The 23,560-nt window shown below is 45.9% G+C and overlaps 1 protein-coding gene across 1 annotated transcript in view; it reads left to right on the forward strand.

The window, feature by feature from the left end:
- The window catches only part of LOC106545859 (complement C4), a 93,656-nt gene extending 74,868 nt beyond the window's left edge, over positions 1-18,788 (forward strand). The window contains exons 33-41 of the mRNA XM_087711607.1: positions 2,035-2,206; positions 3,562-3,652; positions 5,854-5,928; positions 6,211-6,316; positions 8,254-8,343; positions 10,622-10,714; positions 12,750-12,833; positions 14,905-15,037; positions 17,357-18,788. Of these exons, the coding sequence (XP_087567733.1) occupies positions 2,035-2,206; positions 3,562-3,652; positions 5,854-5,928; positions 6,211-6,316; positions 8,254-8,343; positions 10,622-10,714; positions 12,750-12,833; positions 14,905-15,037; positions 17,357-17,498 (986 nt within the window). The 3' untranslated portion in view covers positions 17,499-18,788. The remainder of the gene's footprint in view (positions 1-2,034; positions 2,207-3,561; positions 3,653-5,853; positions 5,929-6,210; positions 6,317-8,253; positions 8,344-10,621; positions 10,715-12,749; positions 12,834-14,904; positions 15,038-17,356) is intronic.
- The last annotated feature ends 4,772 nt before the right edge of the window (positions 18,789-23,560 follow it).

Consider the following 23,560-nt stretch of genomic DNA (forward strand, 5'->3'; position numbering starts at 1 on the left):
ATGCAGCACTGCAGGCTACTTCAGCTGACTGCAGTTCAGCAGTTCGGCTGTTCAAATCTCACTGGCTCAGGGTTGACTCAGCCTTCCATCCTTCCGAGGTAAAATGAGAACCCGGATTGTTGTTGGGGGCAATATGCTGACTCTGTAAACCGCTTAGAGAGGGCTGAAAGCCCTATGAAGCGGTATATAAGTCTAACTGCTATTGCTATTGCCCCCTTCTTTTTTGTGGCAGCCCCTTAGATATTGGAACACTTCAGTGGTGGGATTCAGCCAGTTTGCACCTATTCAGGAGAACCGGTTGTTTACTTTCTAAGCAGTTTGGAGAACCGGTTGTTGGAAGAAATCTCATTTTGATTTTTCCACTTTACAGGGCTAATCCTGTAAGGAAGGCAGGAAGGAAACATTCTGGTGTTGTTTCTAGCCTAATCTTTATTGCCCTGCTTCCAGAAACCACCTTTCTGCTTAACCCTTATTAACTCTTATTACATTGTAACAGCGAAGGCGAAGTGCCCATTGACCTGAGTGATGTTGATTTTGTCACGCCCACCCAGTCACATGACCACCGAGTCCCGCCTACCCACCTGGTCATGATGGCAGAGAACCCGTTGTTAAATTATTTGAATCTCACCACTGGAACACTCCTATGGAGGCTCTGCGAATCTGGATGGGGAGGAACAGGCTCAAGCTCAATCCCTCCATGACGGAGTGGCTGTGATTTCCGTCACCCCGATTTGTGCATCTTGTTCCATCTTTGATGATAGGGGGAGAAATTTTAGCCCCCTCAGAGAGGGCCCGCAATCTGGGCATCCTCCTGGATACGCAGCTTAGTTTAGAAGAACACCTGACAGCCGTGACCAGGGGGGCCTTTTACCAGGTTCGCCTGGTACGTCAGTTGCGCCCCTTTCTGGATCGGGATGCTCTATGCACAGTCACTCATGCCCTCGTCCTTTCTCGCCTGGACTACTGTAACGCTCTCTACATGGGGCTGCCCTTGAAGAGCACCCTGAAGCTTCAACTGGTCCAGAATGCAGCTGCACTGGTTGTCATGGGGGCACCCAGGTACTCCCATGTTACACCCCTTTTAGGCGGCCTGCACTGGTTGCCGGTTGTCTTCCGGGTGCGATTCAAGGTACTAATTATGACCTTTAAAGCGCTCCATGGCTTAGGCCCAGGGTACCTCCGAGACCACCTACTGCCACCGGTAGCCTCCCATCATCCAGTGCGATCCCACAGAGTTGGCCTCCTCAGGGGCCGTCGGCCAGACAGTGTCGGCTAGTGACCCCCAGGGGGAGAGCCTTCTCTGTGGGAGCGCCTTCCCTCTGGAATGAGCTGCCCTCGGAGCTTCGTATAATCCTCGACCTCCGTTCCTTCCAACGCACCCTAAAAAGTTGGCTTTTCCAGCAAGCCAGCCTGGCCTGAACAAAACAAATCAAATTATTGATTACTGTTAATTTTAATTTTAATTATTTTTTTTAAAAGTGTCATTGTCAATTTTAATTGGGTTTGGGATATCCTGTTTAATTTCTTCTTAACTTTTGTATTATATGTTTCTTTTAATGTTGTACGCCGCCCTGAGTCCTTGGGAGAAGGGCGGCATATAAATCGAATAAACCTAAACCTATCATATCACCCCTAGTCCTTGTCTACAGAGATTCTGAATCATCCAGGTCAAGGTGTTTTATTTCAAGAGACAACAGGACTTCCTTGTTTTTCTTTGAAGACATTTTGTTTCCCAACCAAGAAGCTGCTTCTTCACTGATTCATTCTTCAGAGCTGAAGAAGCTTCTTGGATGAGAAGTGAAACGCCTTCAGAAAGTCCAGTTGCCTCTTGAAAAAAAACACCTTTGGGACACCCCTAGTCCTTCTTTTCGTTGAACTAGACATACCCAATTCCTGCAGCCGTTCTCCCTATGAAGCACACTCCATATTCAGTGTGCCCGTGGGAAAAGCAAATACATCCCACACCTCACAATGCCAACGGTTTCAGCTCTGCGTAGACCCTTGTTAACATTTGTCTCTGTTTTCTTACCGCAGCTGAAGTGGAAGATTACTATTATGAATATGAAGACGATCTTCCGCCCACGTCACCACCTGCTAACAAGCCATTGTCACGGATTGAATTATTTGATGCCCGTCAGCGCCGAAAGAGGGAGACCAAAGACACCGAACAGTCAAGACACGACGTCACCTACGAAGTCTGCTTCTGGTAACTTGGGGGGGGGGGAATGGGACCATTTTGGCAGAATTGTTAAGGGTGGGCTGGGAATAAGCAGTTGGCTACTTGACAGATTTATTTATGTTTATATTTTATTTATTTATTTTGACTGGTTTATTTTTCATTTCATTTATTTATTTAGATTTTATTTTTTATCTATCTATCTATCTATCTATCTATCTATCTATCTATCTATCTATCTATCTATATCTAGTATGGTTTATTTTTTATTATTTATTTAGACTGGTTTGTTTTTATTTAGTTAGACTTGTTTATTTTATTTTATTTATTTATTTTGACTGGTTTATTTTTTATATTTATTTTGACAGATTTGTTTTTATTTATCTTGACTGGTGTTTTTTTCATATTTATTTATTTGTTTATTTTGACTGGTTTATTTTTATTTTCTTACATTGATTTATTTAGACTGGTTTGTTTTTATTTTTTTTAGACTGCTTTATTTTATTTTGTTTGTTTGTTTCTTTTGACTGGTTTATTTTATTTATATTTATTGATTTATTTTGACTGGTTTGTATTTATTTATTTTGACTGGTTTATTATTTTATTTTATTGATTGATTTATCTTGACTGGTTGATTTTTTTATTTTTTTATATTTATTTACTTAGACTGTTTTTATTTATTTATATAGCTTGACAGGTTCATTATTATTTTTTCATTTATTTATTTTGACTGGTTTATTTTTTTTTATTTCCACAGGTTTAATTTTTATTTATTGTTTATTTGTTTTGTTTATTTATTTCCACAGGTTTCTTTATTTATTTATTTATTTTTATTTACTTATTTCTTTATTTCTGTCAAACTGGTGGCCTGTGGGCTGAATGCGTCACACGCAGGCCATAGCCACCCCAGCTCCGGAAAGGCAAAAAACATCACTATATGTAACCTGACACAATTGGGTTTGACACCCGTGGTTATGGTTGTTGTTATGTCCTTGACTTGCGACCGGTCCTAAATCCTCAACATACGAATGACAGCCAGCAACTGCTGCGGCGCGCCTATTGGCTAAGGCATGCCTGGCTGAGCACAGGATGTTTCTGTTGTTCCTATTGGCTGCCCTGCTTGACAGCTCCGGTATAAATAGCTGTCAAGCAGGGCAAGGTGCTGAATTTGTGTATAGTATATATGTAACATTCCGCGATTGAGTTTGACACCCGTGGTTGTGGTTGTAACTCAAGGACTACCTGTATCAACATTATGTGGTCCAATTCATCCAACGTCATTGTCTGATGTTTCTATTAAATCACAGAGGGCAACTCAATCAAACTGAAGGCATTAAACAATCTCTCCCACCTCCCAACCTTTCTCTCTTTATCTTTCTCTACAGGAGACAACGTGGGGCCCGTGTTTCTGGCATGGTCATTGTTGACATCAGCCTATTGAGTGGCTTTCAGCCTGACGAGGTGGACCTTGTTCAGGTACTTCTTGACAAAGGGTTGTACTTCCCTTTTTAATAGCAATAACATTTAGACTTATACACCGCTTCACAGTGCTTTGCAGCCTTCTCTAAGCAGGTTTATAGAATATTGGCCCCAACAATCTGGGTCCTCATTTTACTAACTTTGGAAAGATGGAAGGCTGAGTCAACCTTGAGCCAGTCAGGATCAAACTTCTGGCAGTCAGCAGAATTAGCTTGCAATACTGCATTCTAACCACTGCACCACCTCGGCTCTTAATAGCAATAGCACTTAGATTTATATACTGCTTCATGGTGTGAGGTTCTCATAAGATGCCCTAATTAATTTACAAGCCTCGAGACAAAGTTCAAAAGAAATCCAGTCATTTATTAGGAGCAACATTTTTGCAACGCCTGCCATGGAGTCAGATCTGATTTCCTTTTAATGGTGGCTGAACTTTACCCCTGTGTCTCCCCTCCCCTCAAGTGTGTCATAAATCACATCCACCAATGAAGTGCTGCAGCAGGTTGTAAAATTATGAAGAACAGTTGCAGAAACTGGATCTGTCTAGTTTAATGAAAAGAAGGACTAGGGGAGACATGATAGCAGTCTTCCAATATCTCAGGGGTTGCCACAAAGAAGAGGGAGTCAAACTATTCTCCAAGGCACCTGAGGGTAGAACAAGAAGCAATGGGTGGAAACTAATTAAGGAGAGAAGCAACTTAGAACTAAGGAGAAATTTCCTGACAGTCAAAACAATTAATCAGTGGAATACCTTGCCTCCAGAACTTGTAAATGCTCTAACACCGAAGGTTTTTAAGAAGAGATTGGACAACCATGTGTCTGAAGTGCTACCCTGTTTTCCTGAAAATAAGACCTCCCCAGATAATTATTGAGTGTATGTGCTAAAATAAGCCCTGCCTGAAAACAAGCCCTCCCCGAAAACATTCCAACACAGCAGTAGCTATGAGGTGACCACAGTCTCCACTTCCTGCACCTCACAAATTATAAAACCTCCCCAAAAATAAGGCCAAGTGCTTATTTCGGTGGTCAAAATAAAATAAGATCCTGTCTTATTTTCGGGGAAACACGGTATAGGTTTCCTATGAGCTGGGGGGCGGGGATGGGCAGGTTGGGGTTGGGGTTGGGTAGAAGACCTCCAAGGTCCTTTTCAACTCTGTTACTCTATTCTATTCTAAAGTCAATGGGGAAGCTTAACAACCCTGTTACTAACATGGTGGCTGAACTTTACCCCTGTGTCTCCCCTCCCCTCAATCTGTGTCATAAATCACAACCACCAGCGAAGTGCTGCAGCAGGTTATAAAATTTCGCACCTCACATTCCTGCTGTAGAAATCTGAGATCCGACCCTGGTTGAAGCTTTGTGTGGAATTCTCCCTCCCTTCTCTCCCAATGTCAACTTGATAATAGGCATGGAAATGCTTTACAAAGTGACACATGGTACTTTACAGCTCTTTCTAAGAAGTTTACAGAATCAGCATATTGTCCTACAACAATCTATGTCCTCATTGTACTCACCTCAGAAGGCCAAGTCCGTCAGGATTGTGGGAATCGAACTCCTGGCAATGTGAGCAGAGTTAGCCTGCAATACTGTATTCTAACCACTGCACCACCACAGCCGTTAATACTGGGGAAGTGTAGTTACTCATATCTACCTCCATGGCAGAAACTCTTGGATGTCCCCAACTTGTCCCCATTTAAATGGGTGAAACAGAGACTGGAGGCTGAAACACTGAGAAGTTGGGATTTCTCCGTGTCTTGGCAGAAAATTAAACCAGGGGTCTCCGGACTTGGCAACTTTTAAGACTTGTGGACTTCAAGTCCCAGAATTCCTCAGCCGGATATGCTGGCTGGGGAATTCTGGGAGTTGAAGTCCACAAGTCTTAGAGATGCCAAGTTGGGAGACCCCTGAGTTAAACTGATGGTACATCTTTGCCTACCCTCTTGCTGTTGGAATAAGGGGGAAAATGTAATCATCCTGCTTCAGTCAACTCTCTTCTGGTTCTCTGTTGGGGAGCGATGCCTGGATTTCAGGCTTCCGGAGTCTGTTATTTGAACCTAATGGTTACACCATCTGCTCTTGGCACCCTCCTGCTTTCCCAGTGTTGATAGCTGGCAGGAAAACATTCATCAACCACAATTTGGGAGATCTGCTTGCTTGATCTATTCCTTATGGCTTTTCCATCCCTCCCTTCTCTGCAGTTGCAAGAGGTCCCTGACCAATACATCAACCACTGGGAGACTCAAGGACAACGGCTGCTCCTGTATTTTGACCAGGTGAGAGGATTTTCTACAAATCAATATATTCAGAGGGGCGGTTGGAGACGGCAAGGCAGAATGGTGTTGTGGCCTAGAGGTGACACTCTCGCCTCACAATCAGGAAGATTGGAAGGCTGAGTCAACCTTGACCCTGGTGGGAATTGAACTGCCAAATTGCAGGCAGCCGGCAGGCAGCAGAAGTAGCCTGTTGTACTGCACTCTAACCACTGCGCCACCTCGGCTCTGCACAGAAAGGTAGAATATAATATTTGAAGTTTAAATATCTATTTGTGTTTCCAGGCACCACAAACCGGTCGTGAGTGTATCGCTTTCAGGGCTAAACAGGTAGTATCTGTAGGAAAACTACAACCAGCCAGCGCCACCGTCTATGACTTCTATGAACCCCGTAAGTCAAAGCAAACAACAGATGAGGAGAGGGAGGGGAGCGGGTGGGATTCATTTAAAAAAAAATCAGTCTCTGGTGGGGCACAACTGGTGTGTCAGACATGTTGTGATGTCTCCAGAATAAGCATGACTGATTATTTGTAAAGACTGTTTCAAAAAGTGCGCTAATTTTTCTTCCAAAGGTTTTATTTCTTTTAAAACACAAATATTTCATCATTCGTCAATCATTAAAACATCGAAGTACAATTTTTTTGTATGCCTCTCCCTCCCTCCACCCCCCCTACCCCCCTCCCCCTTCCCCCCCCCCCGACTTCCCAGAACCCGTACACGGTATGGATTTTTAACAAACACAGTCTAAAATATATTGAGAAAAAAGAAATAACGAAATTAATGACTCGTACGTTGAGAACTGCCTGTACTATAAAATTAGCGAAAAAGTACGATAATTTTATAGTACAGCCAGTTCTCAACGTACGACCACAATTGGGAGCAGAATTTCAGTCATAAATCGTGGCAGTCGTCAGTCAAGTCAGATCTGATTTTACAAGAGTTTTTACAACAGTTGTTAAGTGAATCACTGCTGTCCTTAAGTGTGTTACACAGTTTATTAGTTTATTATTAGCCAATATTAGTTTATTAAAATCAACATAGTTCTAGGCTGCATAAACAGAGGGATAGAATCAAGATCAGGGGAAGTGTTAATACCACTTTATAATCCCTTGGTAAGGCCACACTTGGAATACTGCATCCAGTTTTGGTCGCCACGATGCAGAAAAGATGTGGAGACTCTGGAAAGAGTGTTGAAAGATCAACAAAGATGATTAGGGGACTGGAGACTAAAACATAGGAAGAATGGTTGCAGGAACCGGGTATGTCTAGTCTGATGAAAAGAAGGACTAGGGGAGACATGATAGCAGTCTTCCAATATCTCAGGGGCTGCCACAAAGAAGAGGGAGTCAAACTATTCTCCAAGGCACCTGAGGGCAGGACAAGAAGCAATGGGTGGAAACTAATCAAGGAGAGAAGCAACTTAGAACTAAGGAGAAATTTCCTGACAGTCAAAACAATTAATCAGTGGAACACCTTGCCTTCAGAAGTTGTAAATGCTCTAACACTGGAAGTTTTTAAGAAGAGATTGGACAACCATTTGTCTGAAGTGCTACCCTGTTTTCCTGAAAATAAGACCTCTCCAGATAATTATTGAGTGCATGTGCTAAAATAAGCCCTCCCTTAAAATAAACCCTCCCCGAAAATATTTCAGAACAGCAGTAGCCAGGAAGTGACCACACTCTCCACTTCCTGCACCTCAAAAATTATAAGACCTCCCCAAAAGTAGGGTACAGGGGAATGATGGAGGAAAGATGGAAAGTTGGAGGGGGGCGAAAGAAAGGGTGTATGGAGGGTCGAAGAGGTACATTGGGTTTTTATTTTGGGGGGTACTGCTGATAAGAGGAATGGCTGTGTTTATTGTTTAATGTTATATGGCCCCGGTTATGCACAGTATATATGTGACTGTACGAAAATGAAAATGGAAAATAAAAACACATTTACATTTTAAAAAATTATAAGACCTCCCCAAAAATAAGGCCAAGTGCTTATTTCGGTGGTCACAAAAAATAAGACCCTGTCTTATTTTCGGGGAAACATGGTATAGGTTTCCTGTGAGCTGGGGGGGGGAGGGAGGCAGGTTGGGGTTGGGTAGAAGACGTCCAAGGTCCCTTCCAACTCTGTTACTCTATTCTATTCTAAAGTCAATGGGGAAGCTTAACAACCATGTTACTAACTTAACAACTGCAGTGATTCACACTTATCGAATGTGGCAAGAAAAGTCATAAAATGGGGCAAAACTCACTTAACAAATTTTGGGCTCAATTGTGGTTGTAAGTTGCGTACTACATGCATTATGTCCCTCTGACCTTTCCACTCTCCTTCTTGTAGATCAACGTTGCAGCATCTTCTACGGTGCTCCCAATAAACCACAATATGTGTCCGCATTGTGCTCAGAGGATGTCTGTCAGTGTGCTGAAGGTAAAATTACCTGGATTTTAGATCAATGATTTTAAGCTCTCTAAATTCAGATGAACACTTGGTCCCATGGACTGCCCTCCTCCCTCCAAAGCACAAATGCAACCCAAGTTTACTTCCACATGATTAACTGGAAAGGTAGATTTTGCAAGGGTTATTTAAAATATTGCAGCTGATCTGCTGTCACTTGGAAGTGGGTCTGTGACAATTCATTGCAGCCAACTCACTACAGCCAACTTGCTGCGGGACACGAGTTACACTGATATCAAAGAAACGGTGGAACAGAATCATTAAAGAAAGGTTGCAAAAGGAGGGACAGAATGAAATCTGAATGGCAAAAATTAAAACAAATAATTGAATTGATAAATTGTCCTGCAGTCAATTGTCCCGCAGAGTTGCCCCATGGCGAGTTGTCCTACCGCAAGTTGGCCGTGTTGAGTTGGCCGCAGTGAATTAGCCATGGAGAGTTGGCCACAGCAAGGTGACTGTGGCAAGTTGGCCCCATTCCGCTTGGAGCCACCTGATAGCTGGACAAAGGAAACGCTCTATCCAAGGTCTGGTAGATGTCCATATCACAACTGCCACCCCAGTCTTTAAATATATGTTTGCTCATGTACCCATACCTAATAGTCAGTACAGCACAGTGATGGCTAACCTTTTTGGGATCGCATGCCAAAAGCGGGGGGAGGGTAGGGGGATCGTGCGCGGGGATGCCATACCCATAATGCTATGTGCACAACTTAGTGCGCATGCACGTGCGATTAGTGCTCCCCCCTGCTTTTGGCATGCTTTTTTCACCCTTCCCAGGCTCCAGAGACTTTCTAGGAGCCTGGGGAGGGAGAAAACAGCCTCCACTGCCCCCCCTGGAGACCCTCCGGAGGCTTCAGGGGCTTCCCTGAAGCCTCCGGAGGGGGTTAAATGGCCCTTTGGGTAACCCAGACGTTAGGGAACAGTGATTTCTGGTTTGCTCATAGAGCCGTTTTTCACCCTCCAGAGCCTTCAGGGAAGTCTCCTGAAGGCTCTGGAGGGCGAAAAACAGCATTACGGACAAACCGGAAGTCTCCTGAAGGCTCTGGAGGGCGAAAAACAGCACTACGGACAAACCGGAAGTCTCCTGAAGGCTCCCGAAGGCTCCCAAGGGCAAAAAACAGTCCTACAAGCAAAGCAGAAGTCTGTTCCCAAACTTCCGGTTTGCCTGTAGGTTCAAGGAAGCCTCCAGAGGGTGGAAAATGGCCTCAAAAGAAGGCCAAAGTCAGCTGGCCAGCGTGCGTATGCCTGCTGAAGCTGACAAGGCAACGCCTTGCGTGCCCTAACAAATGGCTACATGTGCCACCTGTGGCACGTGTGCCATAGGTTCGCCATCACGGGTGTAGCATTTCTGATGATTGATGCCAAAATAGCTACTATGCTGGAGTGGGTTGCTGCCGGTTTTGCTATTGCTTTGTAACCCGCACGCTGCGTGCACATGCCCTGTTCAATGTAAATTGTTCTGCGCCTATCAGGGGTGGGTTGCCCCCAGCATTAATGCTGAGTTCAGTGCGCGCAAATATTTCCAGCGACCCATGCCCCCAAACCACTACTGGTTCAGCCAAACCGGTCCAAACCAGTCAGAATCCACCTCTGGTGCACATACACAGAACAATTTATAGCAAACTGCGCACGCGCAGTCACTAAAATCCAACATGGCGGCAACCTCGGCGGCGGCAAGGGAATCAGTTCAGGGGCGTGTCAGGCCTGGGCCGCTGCCGGTTCTGCGGCCCAGGCCTGAATTCCACTACCGGTTCAGCCGAGCCGGAAGCAACCCACTTCTGCTACCATGTTTGAAAAGGCTCTTTGAGGGTGTAAAAACAATGCAAATGTTCCGTTGTTTTGTCCACTTTTTCCATTCTTTACTCATTAAAGCAACAGCCTAAATTCCCATGTTCCTCTCTAAAGAAATCAGATGGTTTTCTCAGCCATCTTGAAGTGAGATGCTGGATTCCTTCCCCTTTAATCAAAGGGGTATCCAGGAATCGGACCATAAGAGCCGAGGTGGCGCAGTGGTTAGGGTGCAGTACTGCAGGCCACTTCAGCTGACTATTATCTGCAGTTCAGCAGTTCTAATCTCACCGGCTCAAGGTTGACTCAGCCTTCCATCCTTCCGAGGTGGATGAAATTAGGACCCAGACTGTGGGGGCGATATGCTGACTCTGTAAAACCGCTTAGAGAGGGCTGAAAGCCCTATGAAGCGGTATATATAAGTCTAACTGCTATTGCTATTGCTATTTCTTCTGCCAAACAGGTGCCTGCCCACGCTTGAAGCGAACGCTGGAGGATGCCATCACAGAAGAGAACCGGATGAACTTTGCCTGTTACAGTCCCCGTGTGCATTACGGTAAGAGATGGGATTGGTCCTGGCAGCCTCACCCTCTGCGGCCTGTATATCTTGAACTGATTTCAGTTTTCTCCCCTGGAAACCTGCAAATGTTGCTTATGCTCACACCTGTGAAGACCTAGTACATATATCTCATAATTCAGTTCCTTGTGTCTTTTCCCTTCCTTCACCTGGCCTCATTTCATTTCTGAAAATGTTTTGGTCAATATTGGCATGAGGGGAGCTGCCTAGTGATCAGACTGAGACTGGCAGTTTTGCAAAATCTTTTCTCTCCCCCTCCCCCAATCTTCTCTCTCTCTCTTCCTCCTCCCTCTCTCTTCTCTTTGTCTCCTCTCTCCCTCCCTCTCTCTTCTCTCTCCTCTTTCTTTCTCTTTCTCTCTCTCACTCTCTCCTCTTTCTCTCTTCACTTTCCCTCCCTATCTCTCCTCTTTCTCTCTTTCTCTCCCTCACACTCTTCTATCTCTCCTCCCCATTCTTCTGTCTCTCTTCTTTCTCTCTCTCCCTCCCTCTCTCTTCTCTCTCTTTTCTCTTTCTTCCCCCTCCTTTCTTCTCTCTCTCTCCTCTTTCTCTCTCTCTCTTCCCACTCTCACCTTTCTCTCTTTCTCTCCCTTACACTCTCTTCTCTCCCTCCTCCCTCTCTCTTCTTTCTCCTCTTTCTCTCTCCCTCTCTCTTCACTTTCCCTCCCTCTCTCTCCTCTTTCTCTCTCTTTCTCTCCCTCACACTCTTCTCTCTCTCCTCCCCACTCCTCTCTCTTCTTTCTCTTTTCCTCCCTCTCTCTCCTCTTTCTCTCTCCCTCTCTTTTCTCTTTCATCCTCTTTCCTTCTCTCTTCTCTTTCTCTCTCTCTTCCCTCTCTCCTCTTTCTCTTTCTCTATCCCTCTCTCTTCTCTCTCCCTCCCCCTTTTCTCTTTCTCCCTCAGTCTCTCTTCCCTCTCTTTCTCTCCCCCCTCTTTTCTTCCCTTTCTCTTCTCTTCTCTCTCTCCTCTTTCTCTCTCTCTCTCCTTCCCTCCCTCTCTCTTCTCTCTCTCTTCTCTTTCTCCCCCTCTCTTCTCTCTCTCTCTTTTCTCTCTCTTTTCTTTTTCTCTCTCCCTCCCTCTCTCTTCCCTCTCTCTCACCTCTCCCTCCCTGTCTCCTCTATTGTTTCCATGGAGGAGAGCTTGTGAACTTAAAAAGCTGCCAGTAAAGCAAATGAACCAAGGGAATTTTAATGAAGAAGAGCCCTTGCTCAGAAATAGCCTCCATGATAGATCGTAGGTGGAGGTTGACCAGTTCAAGAATGAGGTCTTGTAGCACCTATCACCTATTAGCTGGGAAATTTGGCAGGTGGGCCAACCCCTTCTTCTAAGATTCCATCCAAATCTGACCCGTCCCCTCCAAATTAAAAGAAGTGGTTAGTAGCGTTTCTCCCCCTTGTTGCTCAGTGATGTTTAAGTGGGACAGAAAACAAAGCCAGAAGAATCCGTCACTCCCTTTGGTTAACTTGACTTCAAAAAAATAAGTCAGCACTGTTTGCTGGACTTGTTACTTTAGCCCAGGGTTGTCAAACTCGATTTCATTGAGGGCCGCATCAGGGCTGTGTTTGACCTCAGGGGGCCGGGGTGGGTGTGGCCAGCTCGACATCACTCCTGTCGGGGGGCGCCTATGTCAGCCTGAGCACTCTGCCAGCAAAAACGGGCTCCTGATCCAGCTCCCCCTTCAGCTGCGACGGCCTCCTGCAATCCTCTGCCAGCAAAAACGGAGTTCGGTAGGGTTGTGTGTGGCCCTCCTGAGCTCTGTTTTTGCTGACAGAGGCACTGCGGGCAGGTCTTTTGCTGTTTCCACGGCGGCCCCGCAGGCAAAATCTAAGCACCCCGTGGGCCGAATGTGGCCCGCGGGCCTTGAGTTTGACAGCCCTGCTTTAGAAGGATTGGTAATGTGGGTGTCACCTTCTGTGCTGCTGCCTGAGGGGACAACACTTGAACTTGATGATCTGGAAAAATCCCTCATTCTGACCGTCAGCAGGGCAAAAGATGACGGCTTTTGTCTCCTCTTCACAGCGTTCCTGGTTCGAGTGGAGCGCGAGAGCCGAGAAAGCGCCTTCCGGGTCTATGACGTTAAAATCAAGGCGCCCCTGCAATTCAGTGAGTAGCTTCCTTTTTTGTTGCCTCAGCTTCATTACTGTAGGACAGTGATGGCTAATCTTTTTGGTGCCCACAGCGCACACGTACAACTCCAAAATGCAATGTGAGCGCCCTTCACTCATGCATCCGCCCCCCCCACACACATGTGCATCCCCCATACATACGCCCCACCTTCCCTTTGTACCATTTTGGCTTCTAGGTTGATGCAGCAGGCTTTCCAAGGTCAAAATGGAGTGCGAGGGAGTGCCACGCACGGCACCCCTGTGCCCTGTTTTGGCTTCCAGGTTGGTGAAGGAGGCCTCCCAGGCCCAAAACAGGGTGCGGGGCAGGGGTGGGTTTCAACCGGTTCGCGGCGGTCCCTGCGATCTGGTTGGTCACCGAACCCGGAAGTAAGTAACTTCCGGGAACGGCGAAGGCCCCCCCCCGCGCCTGCACGCACCCGCGCGCCCGCGCCCGCTCCTTACCCGGTTTTGATGAATTCTGCGCTTCCACGCATGCGCAGGACGCATACAGCCCCTGCGCGATCCTCCAGGAACAGCTGGAGCATCGCACAGACGCTAGTATGCATGCGTGTGCCCCGCGCGTGCGCGAGGACGTCGCGCACATGTGCGAGGATGCCGTGCACGTGCGCGAGGACGCCGCACACGTGCGCGAGGACGCCGCACACGTGCGCGAGGACGCCGCACACGTGCGCGAGGACGCCGCCGGCCTCGTTCCAACCGAACCGGTTGGAACGGGCCGAGAAACCCACCCCTGGTGCGGGGGTAGCGCGTACATCAGTGGTGGCTTCCGGATCCCATTCCAACCAATATGGTTGGAATGGGCTCGGTGGCGTCCACATGGACGCACACAGTGCGCGCATGCACCTTAGCGCCTCCGCAACATTCCAGCTGCTCAGCAGAGTGTCACGTAGGTGCTGTATGTGCCATGCCCATGCGTGGAGGCCTTAAAAGACCAGTAAGGAGCTCAGGCAGGCGGGTGTGCCCTCCGGAGCACCGTATCGGAACGGTATCCGGTACTCCGGGCAGGCTCTGGTATGCCTGTACCGGGGCATACCTCCTGCAACCCACCACTGGCACACATGCACACAAACCACCAAAATGCAATGCGAGCACCCCCGCACATGCACTCCACCTCCCCATGTACTGTATGTGTGCATGTGTTCACCACATGCGCCCCACCTCCTGCACATGCACTGCAGAGACCCAAAAACCAGCTGGCCAGCAGGAGGTGTGTGTGCATGTGCGCTGGAGCTAGGCTAGGGCAATGGCTGGTGTGCCCGCAGAGGGGCCTCTGCGTGCCACCTGTGGCACGCATGCCAGAGGTTCGCCATAACGGCTATAGGAGATTATCAGGTTGAACCGAAGAGAGGGGTCAAATGTGTCATCAGTTTTGAATCCCTTCACGCTCACAAGAGATCTAAGCCCAGCCCACTGTCAGACTGGCCCCCAGCTTAATCCCTAGGAAAGAGAGACCTTCGACTACATAAGATTTAGAGAAGAGATACTTTTACTAGAGATGCTGAGTGCATGGTCATATGATCAAAATTCAGACTTTTGGCAAGTGACTCATATTTATGACAGTTGCAGTGTTTCAGGGTCATGCGATCCCACTTTGCGATCATCCAACCAACAAAGTCAATAGGGAAACTGGTTTCACTTAACAACCGTGTTCAACAACTGCAGTGATTGACTTAACAACAGTGGCAAGAAAAGTTGTAAAATGGGGCAAATGTCTCGTTTAACAAATGTCTCCTTTAGCAAGCATAAATCTTGGGCTCCATCGTGGCCGTATGTTGAGGACTATCTGTATTGAAAACAATCCCCAATGTCCAAAACCCTCCCCCCCCGCGATTGACTTAACAACTGTGGCAAGAAAGGTCGTAAAATGGGGAAAACTCATTTAACAACTGTCTCGCTTCGCAACAGAAATTTTGGGCTCAATTGCAGTCATAAGTCAAGGACCATCTGTAGAAATAGAGCCGGTGAAAAAGCACACCACCTTGTTAGATGACTTCATCCCCCGCTCCCCCTCCCAGATTTTTCAGCCTTAGATTTCTTTCCCTCTGTAGCTACGGACTCCAGAATTGAAATTGGCCAGATCCGTCGCTTTGTAGTTCGGGAAGCTTGCAAGACCCGCTTGGCTGCAGGCAAAGAATACTTGTTGATGGGACGTGACGGGGAAACTCGTGATTCAGATAACCGGTAAGTTGGAAAACAAGAAAGGGAAATTCTGTGCGTAGTGTGTTGTTAGAAAGACAGGAGGAACAAATGCAGAAGTGTGCAGTTAGAGCAGTGGTGGGTTCCGGATCCCATTCCAGCTGCTCAGTGGAGCGTCGCGCAGGTGCTGTACGCGCCGTGTGTGACCGCTGAAGTGCCGAAGACTTAAAATACCGGTAAGGAGCTCGGGCGGGCAGGTGGGCCCTCCCCAGCACTGTACCAGAACGGTATCCGGTGCTCCGGGCAGGCTCCAGTACGCTCGTACCGGGGCACACCGCCTGCAACCCACCACTGAGTTAGAGGGCCTTGACATCAGAGGTGGTATGCTGCCGGTTCGCACTGGTTTGAGAAAACTGGTAGTGGCAACGGTACGAGACTCCATCCACCCACGCAGACATCATCACGGACCTTTTGCGTGTGCGTTCCCACTCCCGAACCGTTAGTGAAGATAATAGGATACAATTACTGCTTGACATGTCTGCTCATGGTACTTAAATCCATTTAAGTATAACAAGAGGGTAGAACAAGAAGCAATGGGTGGAAACTAATCAAAGAGAGAAGCAACTTAGAATTGAGGAGAAATTTCCTGACAGTTAGAACAATTAATCAATGGAACAGCTTCCCTCCAGAAGTTGTGAATGCCCCAACACTGGAAGTCTTTAAGAAGATGTTGGGTAGCCATTTGTCTGGAATGGTATAGGGTTTCCTGCCTAGGCAGAGGGTTGGACTAGAAGACCTCCAAGGTCCCTTCCAACTATTGTATTGTATTGTAAGAACAATAAAACTTCAAATCAAAGAATTGTTATATAATAATAGTGACAGTCTTGAACCGATGACATAATATTAAGATCGTTATTGTGCTCTTACTCTTGTGTGGGTATGTTTATATTTTGAGGAAATGAGACAAAGCAAATTTACCAAAAATTAAAATACCTTAAAAATAGAAAAGGAAAAAGGCAGTAATAATAAGGAAAACTACACTGATTTCTGACACCCCATTTCTGTAGATTAGCTAGACAGAGGAATGCTAGAATGATGGATGGATGGATGGATGGATGGATGGATGGATGGAGAGAGAGATGATAGATTGTTTAGATGTTTAGAGAGAGAGAGAGATAATAGATAGATAGATAGATAGATAGATAGATAGATAGATAGATGATAGATAGATAGATAGATAGATAGATAGATAGATAGATAGATAGATGATAGATAGATAGATGATGATGATGATAGATAGATAGATAGATAGATAGATAGATAGATGATGATAGATAGATAGATAGATAGATAATGATAGATAGATAGATAGATAGATAGATAGATAGATAGATAGATAGATAGATAGATAGATAGATAGATAGATAGATACAGATGGATGGAAGGATGAATGGATGGATGGATGGACGGATGGACGGACAGAAAGACAGACAGACATAAATAGCTTTTGAAGACAAATAATGTTATGCAGTTCATTTGTGGACACAAAAGTGGCTCTGCACCGAATCTAGCCAATGGGGGGCACTTGAAGACCATTGTAGTAACGGTGGGTGTTATTCTATGATGCCACTCACAGTTTTCTATCAGTTTAGGTAGCCCCTGACCTCAAAGTGTGTGGAAGCTTCATAGCGTACAACTCGCCAGCGGGTTCTCATTCCCTTGGCTGGATATCTCAGTAGCAAAGGGTTTCTTTCACACGTCTTCTGAGCGCTTGTTGTGCTCTACCTGAAGGTCACTTCCCTAGACTCCAGAACACTGTAGAGCAGGGGTGTCAAACTCAATTTCATCGAGGGCTGCATCGGGGTTGACCTCGGGGGCAGTGGTGGGATTCAATTTTTTTTTACTCTAGAACTGGTCAGAACCTGCTGAATACCATCTCTGCTCGGGGGCCCGGCCAGGTGTAGCCGACTGAGTGTATGTGGCCAATGGGGTGGGCATGGCCAGCTTGATGCCACTCACTGGGTATGGCCAACTGGGTGGGCATGGTCAGCTTGATGCCACTCTCCAAACTGTTTCCTCTTCTCGACCGGGCCGAAGTGATGCGGACTGGCCCCTTACATTTTTCAGGATGGCCTCATGGACCAGATCTGATCACATTGTGGGCCGAATTTGGCCCACGGGCCTTGTATTTGATGCCCCTGCTGTAGAGCAACTGGCAAGGCATATGGTGGTCATCCGTTCTGATGACATGTCCCACCCATTTTATCTGAGGTCTGATAATCAGGGACTCAATGCTGCTTCTCTGGCCTTTTGGGGATGGAGTGTCATGCCAGACCTGTAACTCAATGTTCTTTCTTTCTGTAGCCCCCAGTACCTGCTGGATAAGAATTCCTGGATAGAAGAGCTACCGGATCTTCGCCGTTGTAAAGCCACCCAGTATCGCAACACTTGCAGTCACCTTGAGTCTTTCACCACCTCCTTTGTCATAAATGGCTGCCGCATCTGAGCCAAATAACCCCCTTGGGCCTTTGACTAACCTGATGCACCAGGAACTGCAGCTTTTTTATGGAATACCCCCTGGCTGAAAACCTCCTCTTGAACACTGTGTTGTGATGTCACTTAACACTTTGTGATTAGAGGATCTGAAGACACAAGAAGAGTCTATCAGCATCAAACCAGAATAATAGAATTGGGAGGGACCTTGGAGGTCTTCTAGTCCAACCCCCTGCTCAAGCAGGAGATCCTGTAGCATTTCACACCAATGGCTGTCCAGTCTTTTCTTTAAAACCTCCAGTGATGGAGCACCCACAATTTCTGGAGGCAAGTTTTTCCACTGTTTCATTGTTCCAATTGTCAGGAAATGTCTCCTTATTTCTAGGTTGGTTCATTCCTTGGTTATGCCTTCAGTTGCTTTGAAGAGTAGGGTGAACGCCATCTTCGTTATGGCGGCCTCTTAGATATTGGAAGACTGCTATCATGCCACCCCTAGTCTTTCTTTTCATCAGACTAGACATTTCCAATTCCTGCAACCGTTCTTCATATCTTTTAACCTCCGGGCCCCCCTAATTATCTCTCTTCTCCGCATTGTCTCTGCATCTTTTTTTAAAATATTGTAGCAACCAAAACTGGATGCAATATTCCACGTGTGGCCTTACCAAGACAATCAATTTTTGTTCTGATGTGGGTCAATTTCAGTGTTATTTTTTTCCCTAGCCAAAGCCCTCCACTGAATTGATTATTTATAATCCAAAGTGCTTTCCATCCGAGAATGAATTCTTTTCTGAATTCACTTTTTCTTGGCGGAAAAAACTAACCAAAGAAAACGAGGATATGTCATTGCTAAAAATAAGGAGTCCTCCCTCCCCCTTTCCACTCTCCTAATTTTGGGTTTCCCAGGGATTTATCACTATGTGTTCAACTTTCTGTTTGGCTGGACAGACCTCTCGATTCCACATTCTCTCACATTCAAAAGACTTTTTGTTGGCTTCTGGAGAAGCTGAATTTTGATAAGTCCTAATAAAAAAATACTGTACAAAAATTCTCAGGGTTTGCAAGTTCACAAACAAAAGTTTTCAGTCATCTCCCGAGGCAGCAACTGTCTCGGTGCTGGGTAACACCACCAACCCCCATCCAAAACTCAGCTACCTTTTCAAGTAATCTGCTTAGCCATGCTGGTTAGGATTTAGGAATTCATAATCCAATGTATCTAGACTACATATGACCAAATAGGTGAGTCTTACAATGAGTTGGCACTGTTTTGCACTACTTTTTCATGCAATAAAATAGTTTACTTTCATTTGTTTCCTCTTGCCATTTATTAATTCTTGATTCTGCTAAGGATTCTGCCATTCCACTCTGATGCTCCTATAGTGGCAACTTTCTTGTATCCCAAGAAGTGGTGGGATTCAAGGTTTTTTTTTACTACTGGTTCTGTGGGCATGTCATGGCTGGGTGCGTGTGGCTTGGTGGTTGCGGTAGGGGAAGGATACTGTAAAATCTCCATTTCCACCCAACTCCTGTGGGAAAGATACTGTGACATTCCCATTTCCACCCCACTCCTGGGGAAGGATTCTGTAACATCCCCATTTCCACCCAACTCCTGGGGAAAGGATTCTGTAACATCCCCATTTCCACCCAACTCCTGGGGAAAGGATACTGTAACATCCCCATTTCAACTCAACTCCTGGGGAAGGATACTATAACATCCCTATTTCTACCCCACTCCTGGGGAAGGATATTGTAACATCCCCATTTCCACCCAGCTCCTGGGGGAAGGATACTGTAACATCCCCATTTCTACCCAACTCATGGGGAAAGGATACTGTAACCTCCCCATTTCCACCTAACTCCTGGGAAGGATATTGTAACCTCCCCATTTCCACCCCATTCCTGGAGGAAGGATTCTGTAACATCCCCATTTCCACTCAACTCTGGGGAAAGGATACTGTAAAATCTCCATTTCCACCCCACTCCTGGGGGAAGGATACTGTAACATCCTCGTTTCCACCCCACTCCAGGGGAAGGATACTGTAAAATCCCCATTCCCTTCTCACCCCACTAACCTGCTTTCCAGCTCCGTTCTCCTGTGCAGGGCAACAGAAGACGACCCAGCCGATCATGTGGGACGCCAATCAGCTGGGACTCAGGAGGCAGAGAATAGATGGGGGCGGGGCCAGCCAGAGGTGGTATTTGCCGGTTCTCCAGACTACTCAAAATTTCTGGCTGAATACCACCTCTGTTCCCAAGGCTGAAAAGGTAGAGATGGAAGGGAAATTTTATCCAAGACTGTCTTCAGATTTGTATTTCCTGAATCATCTATAAGTTAGCCCTACAAACTTCCTTGTCATTTAATCCAACCCCTTGCTCAAGCAAGATAATGTTAAGCCAGATAAATGTTAAGTTAATGAGTTCTTCCCCACTTTACCACCTTTCTTGCCCCGTTGCTAAGTGAATCACTGCTGTTGCTAAGTTAGTAACCTGGTTGTTAAGTAAATCTGGCTTCCCCATTGACGTTGCTTGTCAGGAGGTCGCAAAATGGAAATTGTGTGACCCAAGGGCACTGCAACCGTCATGAATACCAGCCAGTTGCCAAATGTCTGAATTTTGATCACGTGACCACGAGGATGCTGCAACAGTCATAAGAGTGAAAAATATGCATTAGCCCATTTTTTCAGTGCTGTTGTAACTTTGAACGGTCGTTAAGCAAACTGTTGTAAGTCGAGGACTACCTGTACTAGTATCACAATTCCTGTTGTGGTCTATTTATCCCACCTAGAAGGCCACCATTGGGAGAAGCTCCCGTATTTTTCAGAGTATAAGATGCACCTCCCCCCCCCCCAAAAAAAGAAAATCTGGGTGCGTCTTATAAAATGAATACAGCATTTTTGGTCTCCCAAAACCCCTCCTCCCCCTTCACCAAAATGGCCATGCAGAGCCTTTAGGAGGCTTTCAGAGTTCTCTTGGGTGCTGGGGAGGGCAGAAATGAACAAAAAATGGGTTGGTTTTTGCTCGTTCCCCCCCCCCCAGCCCACAGGAGCACTCTACAAGCCTCCTAAAGGCTATGCATGCCTTCTTTTTGGCAGAAAACGGGACCATTCTCATGAAAAATGGGCCATTGTTTTGCTCTTCTCCCCCCTCCAGCCCCCAGGAGCACTTTGCAGGCCTCTCAAACTCTCGGCATGCCCCATTTTTTCACCAAAAATGAGGCATGCAGAGGGTTTAGGAGATCTGCAGAGTTGAAAAACTTTTTTTAAAAAAATTACCTCTTCAGAATCCTGGTGCGTCTTATACTCCAGTGCGTCTTATATCTTGAAAAAGTACGAATCTGCAGGTCAGCTAGAATGTCCCTTTGAGCTAAAATCAACATTTTCACTTGGTGGTGGTGATGTCCACAAGAGACTTGGAAATATCTCCAGCCACCAATTCCAAAGTCATGGGACGAACCAAGTTGATGTTCCAACCCGAGAGGGTGGGTTTGGGGAACAGGAGAGGGTCTCGGGGAAAACAGCTTTACAAATCATATTTAGGCCCACAAACCAGAATCAGTCCAACTCCACCCTAGAACGTTGCTTTTCCAAGAAAAACAACTTCATATTTGGGGGAAAGATATGATCCTTCATGGTTCATATAGGAGTTGTTTTTTACACAGTTTAACATTCCTGCAAAAAGAAACGATAGCGAGGCATAAAATTCACTGTGGTTGGGACAGCGTCCTCTGTGCTCTTTGTGGCTGGCAAAATAAACATGAGGTACAGCTATACCATAAGCACTATTGCACTAAACATGTTGCAAAATATTAGTTTAAAAAATACAAATGAGAAAAAATGTGTGTCTAAGCATGTACCTGTGCTTTTTAACATGAATATATTTTCACTCTCATTGATGTCTTCATAAAGATAGAATAGAATAACAAGAGTTGGAAGGGACCTTGTAGGTCTTCTAGTCCAACACCCTGCTTAGGCAGGATCTGTACCATTTCAGACAAATGGTTATCCAATCTCTTCTTAAAAACTTACAGTGTTGTAGCATTCATAACTGCTGGAGGCAAGTTGTTCCACTGATTAATTGTTCTAACTGTCAGAAAATTTCTCCTTTGGTTCTAAGTTGCTTCTCTCCTTGATTAGTTTCCACCCATTGCTTCTTGTCCTACCCTTAGGTGCTTTGGAGAATAGCTTGACTCCCTCTTCTTTGTGGCAACCCCTGAGATATTGGAACACTGCTATCATGTCTCCCCTCGTCCTTCTTTTCATTAAACTAGACATACCCAGTTCCTGCAACCGTTCTTCATGGGTTTTAGCCTTCAGTCCCCTAATCATCTTTGTTGCTCTTCTCTGCACTCTTTCTAGAGTCTCCACATCTTTTCTACATTGTGGTAAACAAAACTGAAGGCAGTATTCCAAGTATGGCCTTACCAAAGCATAATAATTTTCCCCCCAAGGGAAGATTTTCCCACAAGGCTGTAAGTTGTTGGAGTCACAGATCAAGGCAGCTCCATTCTCCTGAATAGGATTTGTTTGGGAGGGGGGAGGTGTTTGGCCAAAAGCAGAAAAATAGCCACAAATTTTGATCACGTGATGGGATGTAGCAACTGGTCATAAATGCAAGTAAATTGCCAAGCATCCGAAACATGGTCATGTGACCATGGGAGGGAACAGCATAAAGCACCCTTTCCAAGGCCATAGTAGCTTCAAACGGCCATTAAACAATTGGCCGTAATTCAAGGATTACCTGTGCTATGCATTCATCCTATGCGTCTCTGTTATTTCTGATACACATTCGTGCACATCATCAATTCAACAATAATCCTGATAATTTTAAAAATAGGGAGGAGAAGTTCCTATATGGCCCCCAGCAACCCATGTGTACCCCAAAATCACGCTGACAATTCAGATGGTGCAATAATTCTGCTTTTCAAAGGTCTGAGTTAACAGAGTGATCAACGCCTGGAATGCTGTACCTGACTCTGTTGTTATATTTTCTAACTCCCACAGCTTCAACCATAAACTGTCACTCCATTCCCAGAGGTTCGTAAAGGCGGCATGCGTATACGCACCAGTGTGCCTTCCACCCCTGTCCTACTGTCCCCATTTATTTGTACTCATTTCCCTTGTTCATGTCCATGTTTATACTTATACATGTTATTTTGTACATGCTTGACAAACTAAATAAAATAATAAATGAATAAAATGAAGAGCAGAATAGAAACAGCTATCCTAGCGGTGAAATTCAGCAGGTTCGGACAGGTTCTATAAAACTGGTGGCGGCGATTATCCGAAGTTTGGAGAACCGGTAAATCGCACCACTTACTGGCCACTCCCCTCCCTGCCCCTCCCCCTCACGCCTTTTCGTGTCCCGCCTGCCAAGAGTCACGCCCGAGGCATAGTTGCTGTTGCTCCCTAGTTCCTTCGCTTGCCGCGACCAGGCGGCCCAGCTTATCTCTGCCTGGTGAGCCTTCCTTCACTTCTCGCCTAGCTACGTCCCCCGTGGTCTTTCTCCTCCTCAGCAGTGGGGTTCACGGGAATCATTCCTGAATCTTGCCCTGGCGCAGCCAATTCCGGCAGGCTGGATGAGGGTATGAAGGGCCTGGCTCTGCAGTGCTTCCTTGATGGCCACACCCACTCCATCACATGATCCCATCACCATGCCATGCCACGCCCACCAAGCCACACCCACAGAACTGGTAGGGGAAAATTTTGAATTTCACCCTTGAGTTATCCCTCTAAAGCCTCCTTCTTCCATTCCTTTTCTTTAAAAAGGGGGGGGGGCTTTTAAGATCTGAGCACTTATCCAAGGATGTTAAATGACCTCCAATTCTCCAAAAGATTGAAAAGAGACCAATATTTGTAACTCAGGATTAAAATGAGGAATCCCTGATGCTCTCTGAGCTTGCTTGTTTTCTTGCAGATGTTTCATTATCCAAACTAGGCAATATCATCGGTGGTAGTAAGGAGTGGGGTTTGCTTTCAGTTTATATAAAAACAGATTGCTTTAAACTAAAAAGAGCTTTCACTTATCCGGATCCTTATTCTGCAATTATTTTCATTCCTTCTTTAAACATTCTGCCCCTGT

Source organism: Thamnophis sirtalis, unplaced genomic scaffold, assembly GCF_051295495.1.
Source record: "Thamnophis sirtalis isolate CommonGarterSnake01/CBP01778 unplaced genomic scaffold, rThaSir2_p1.2 scaffold_3, whole genome shotgun sequence".
Classification (NCBI taxonomy): Eukaryota; Metazoa; Chordata; class Lepidosauria; order Squamata; family Natricidae; genus Thamnophis; species Thamnophis sirtalis.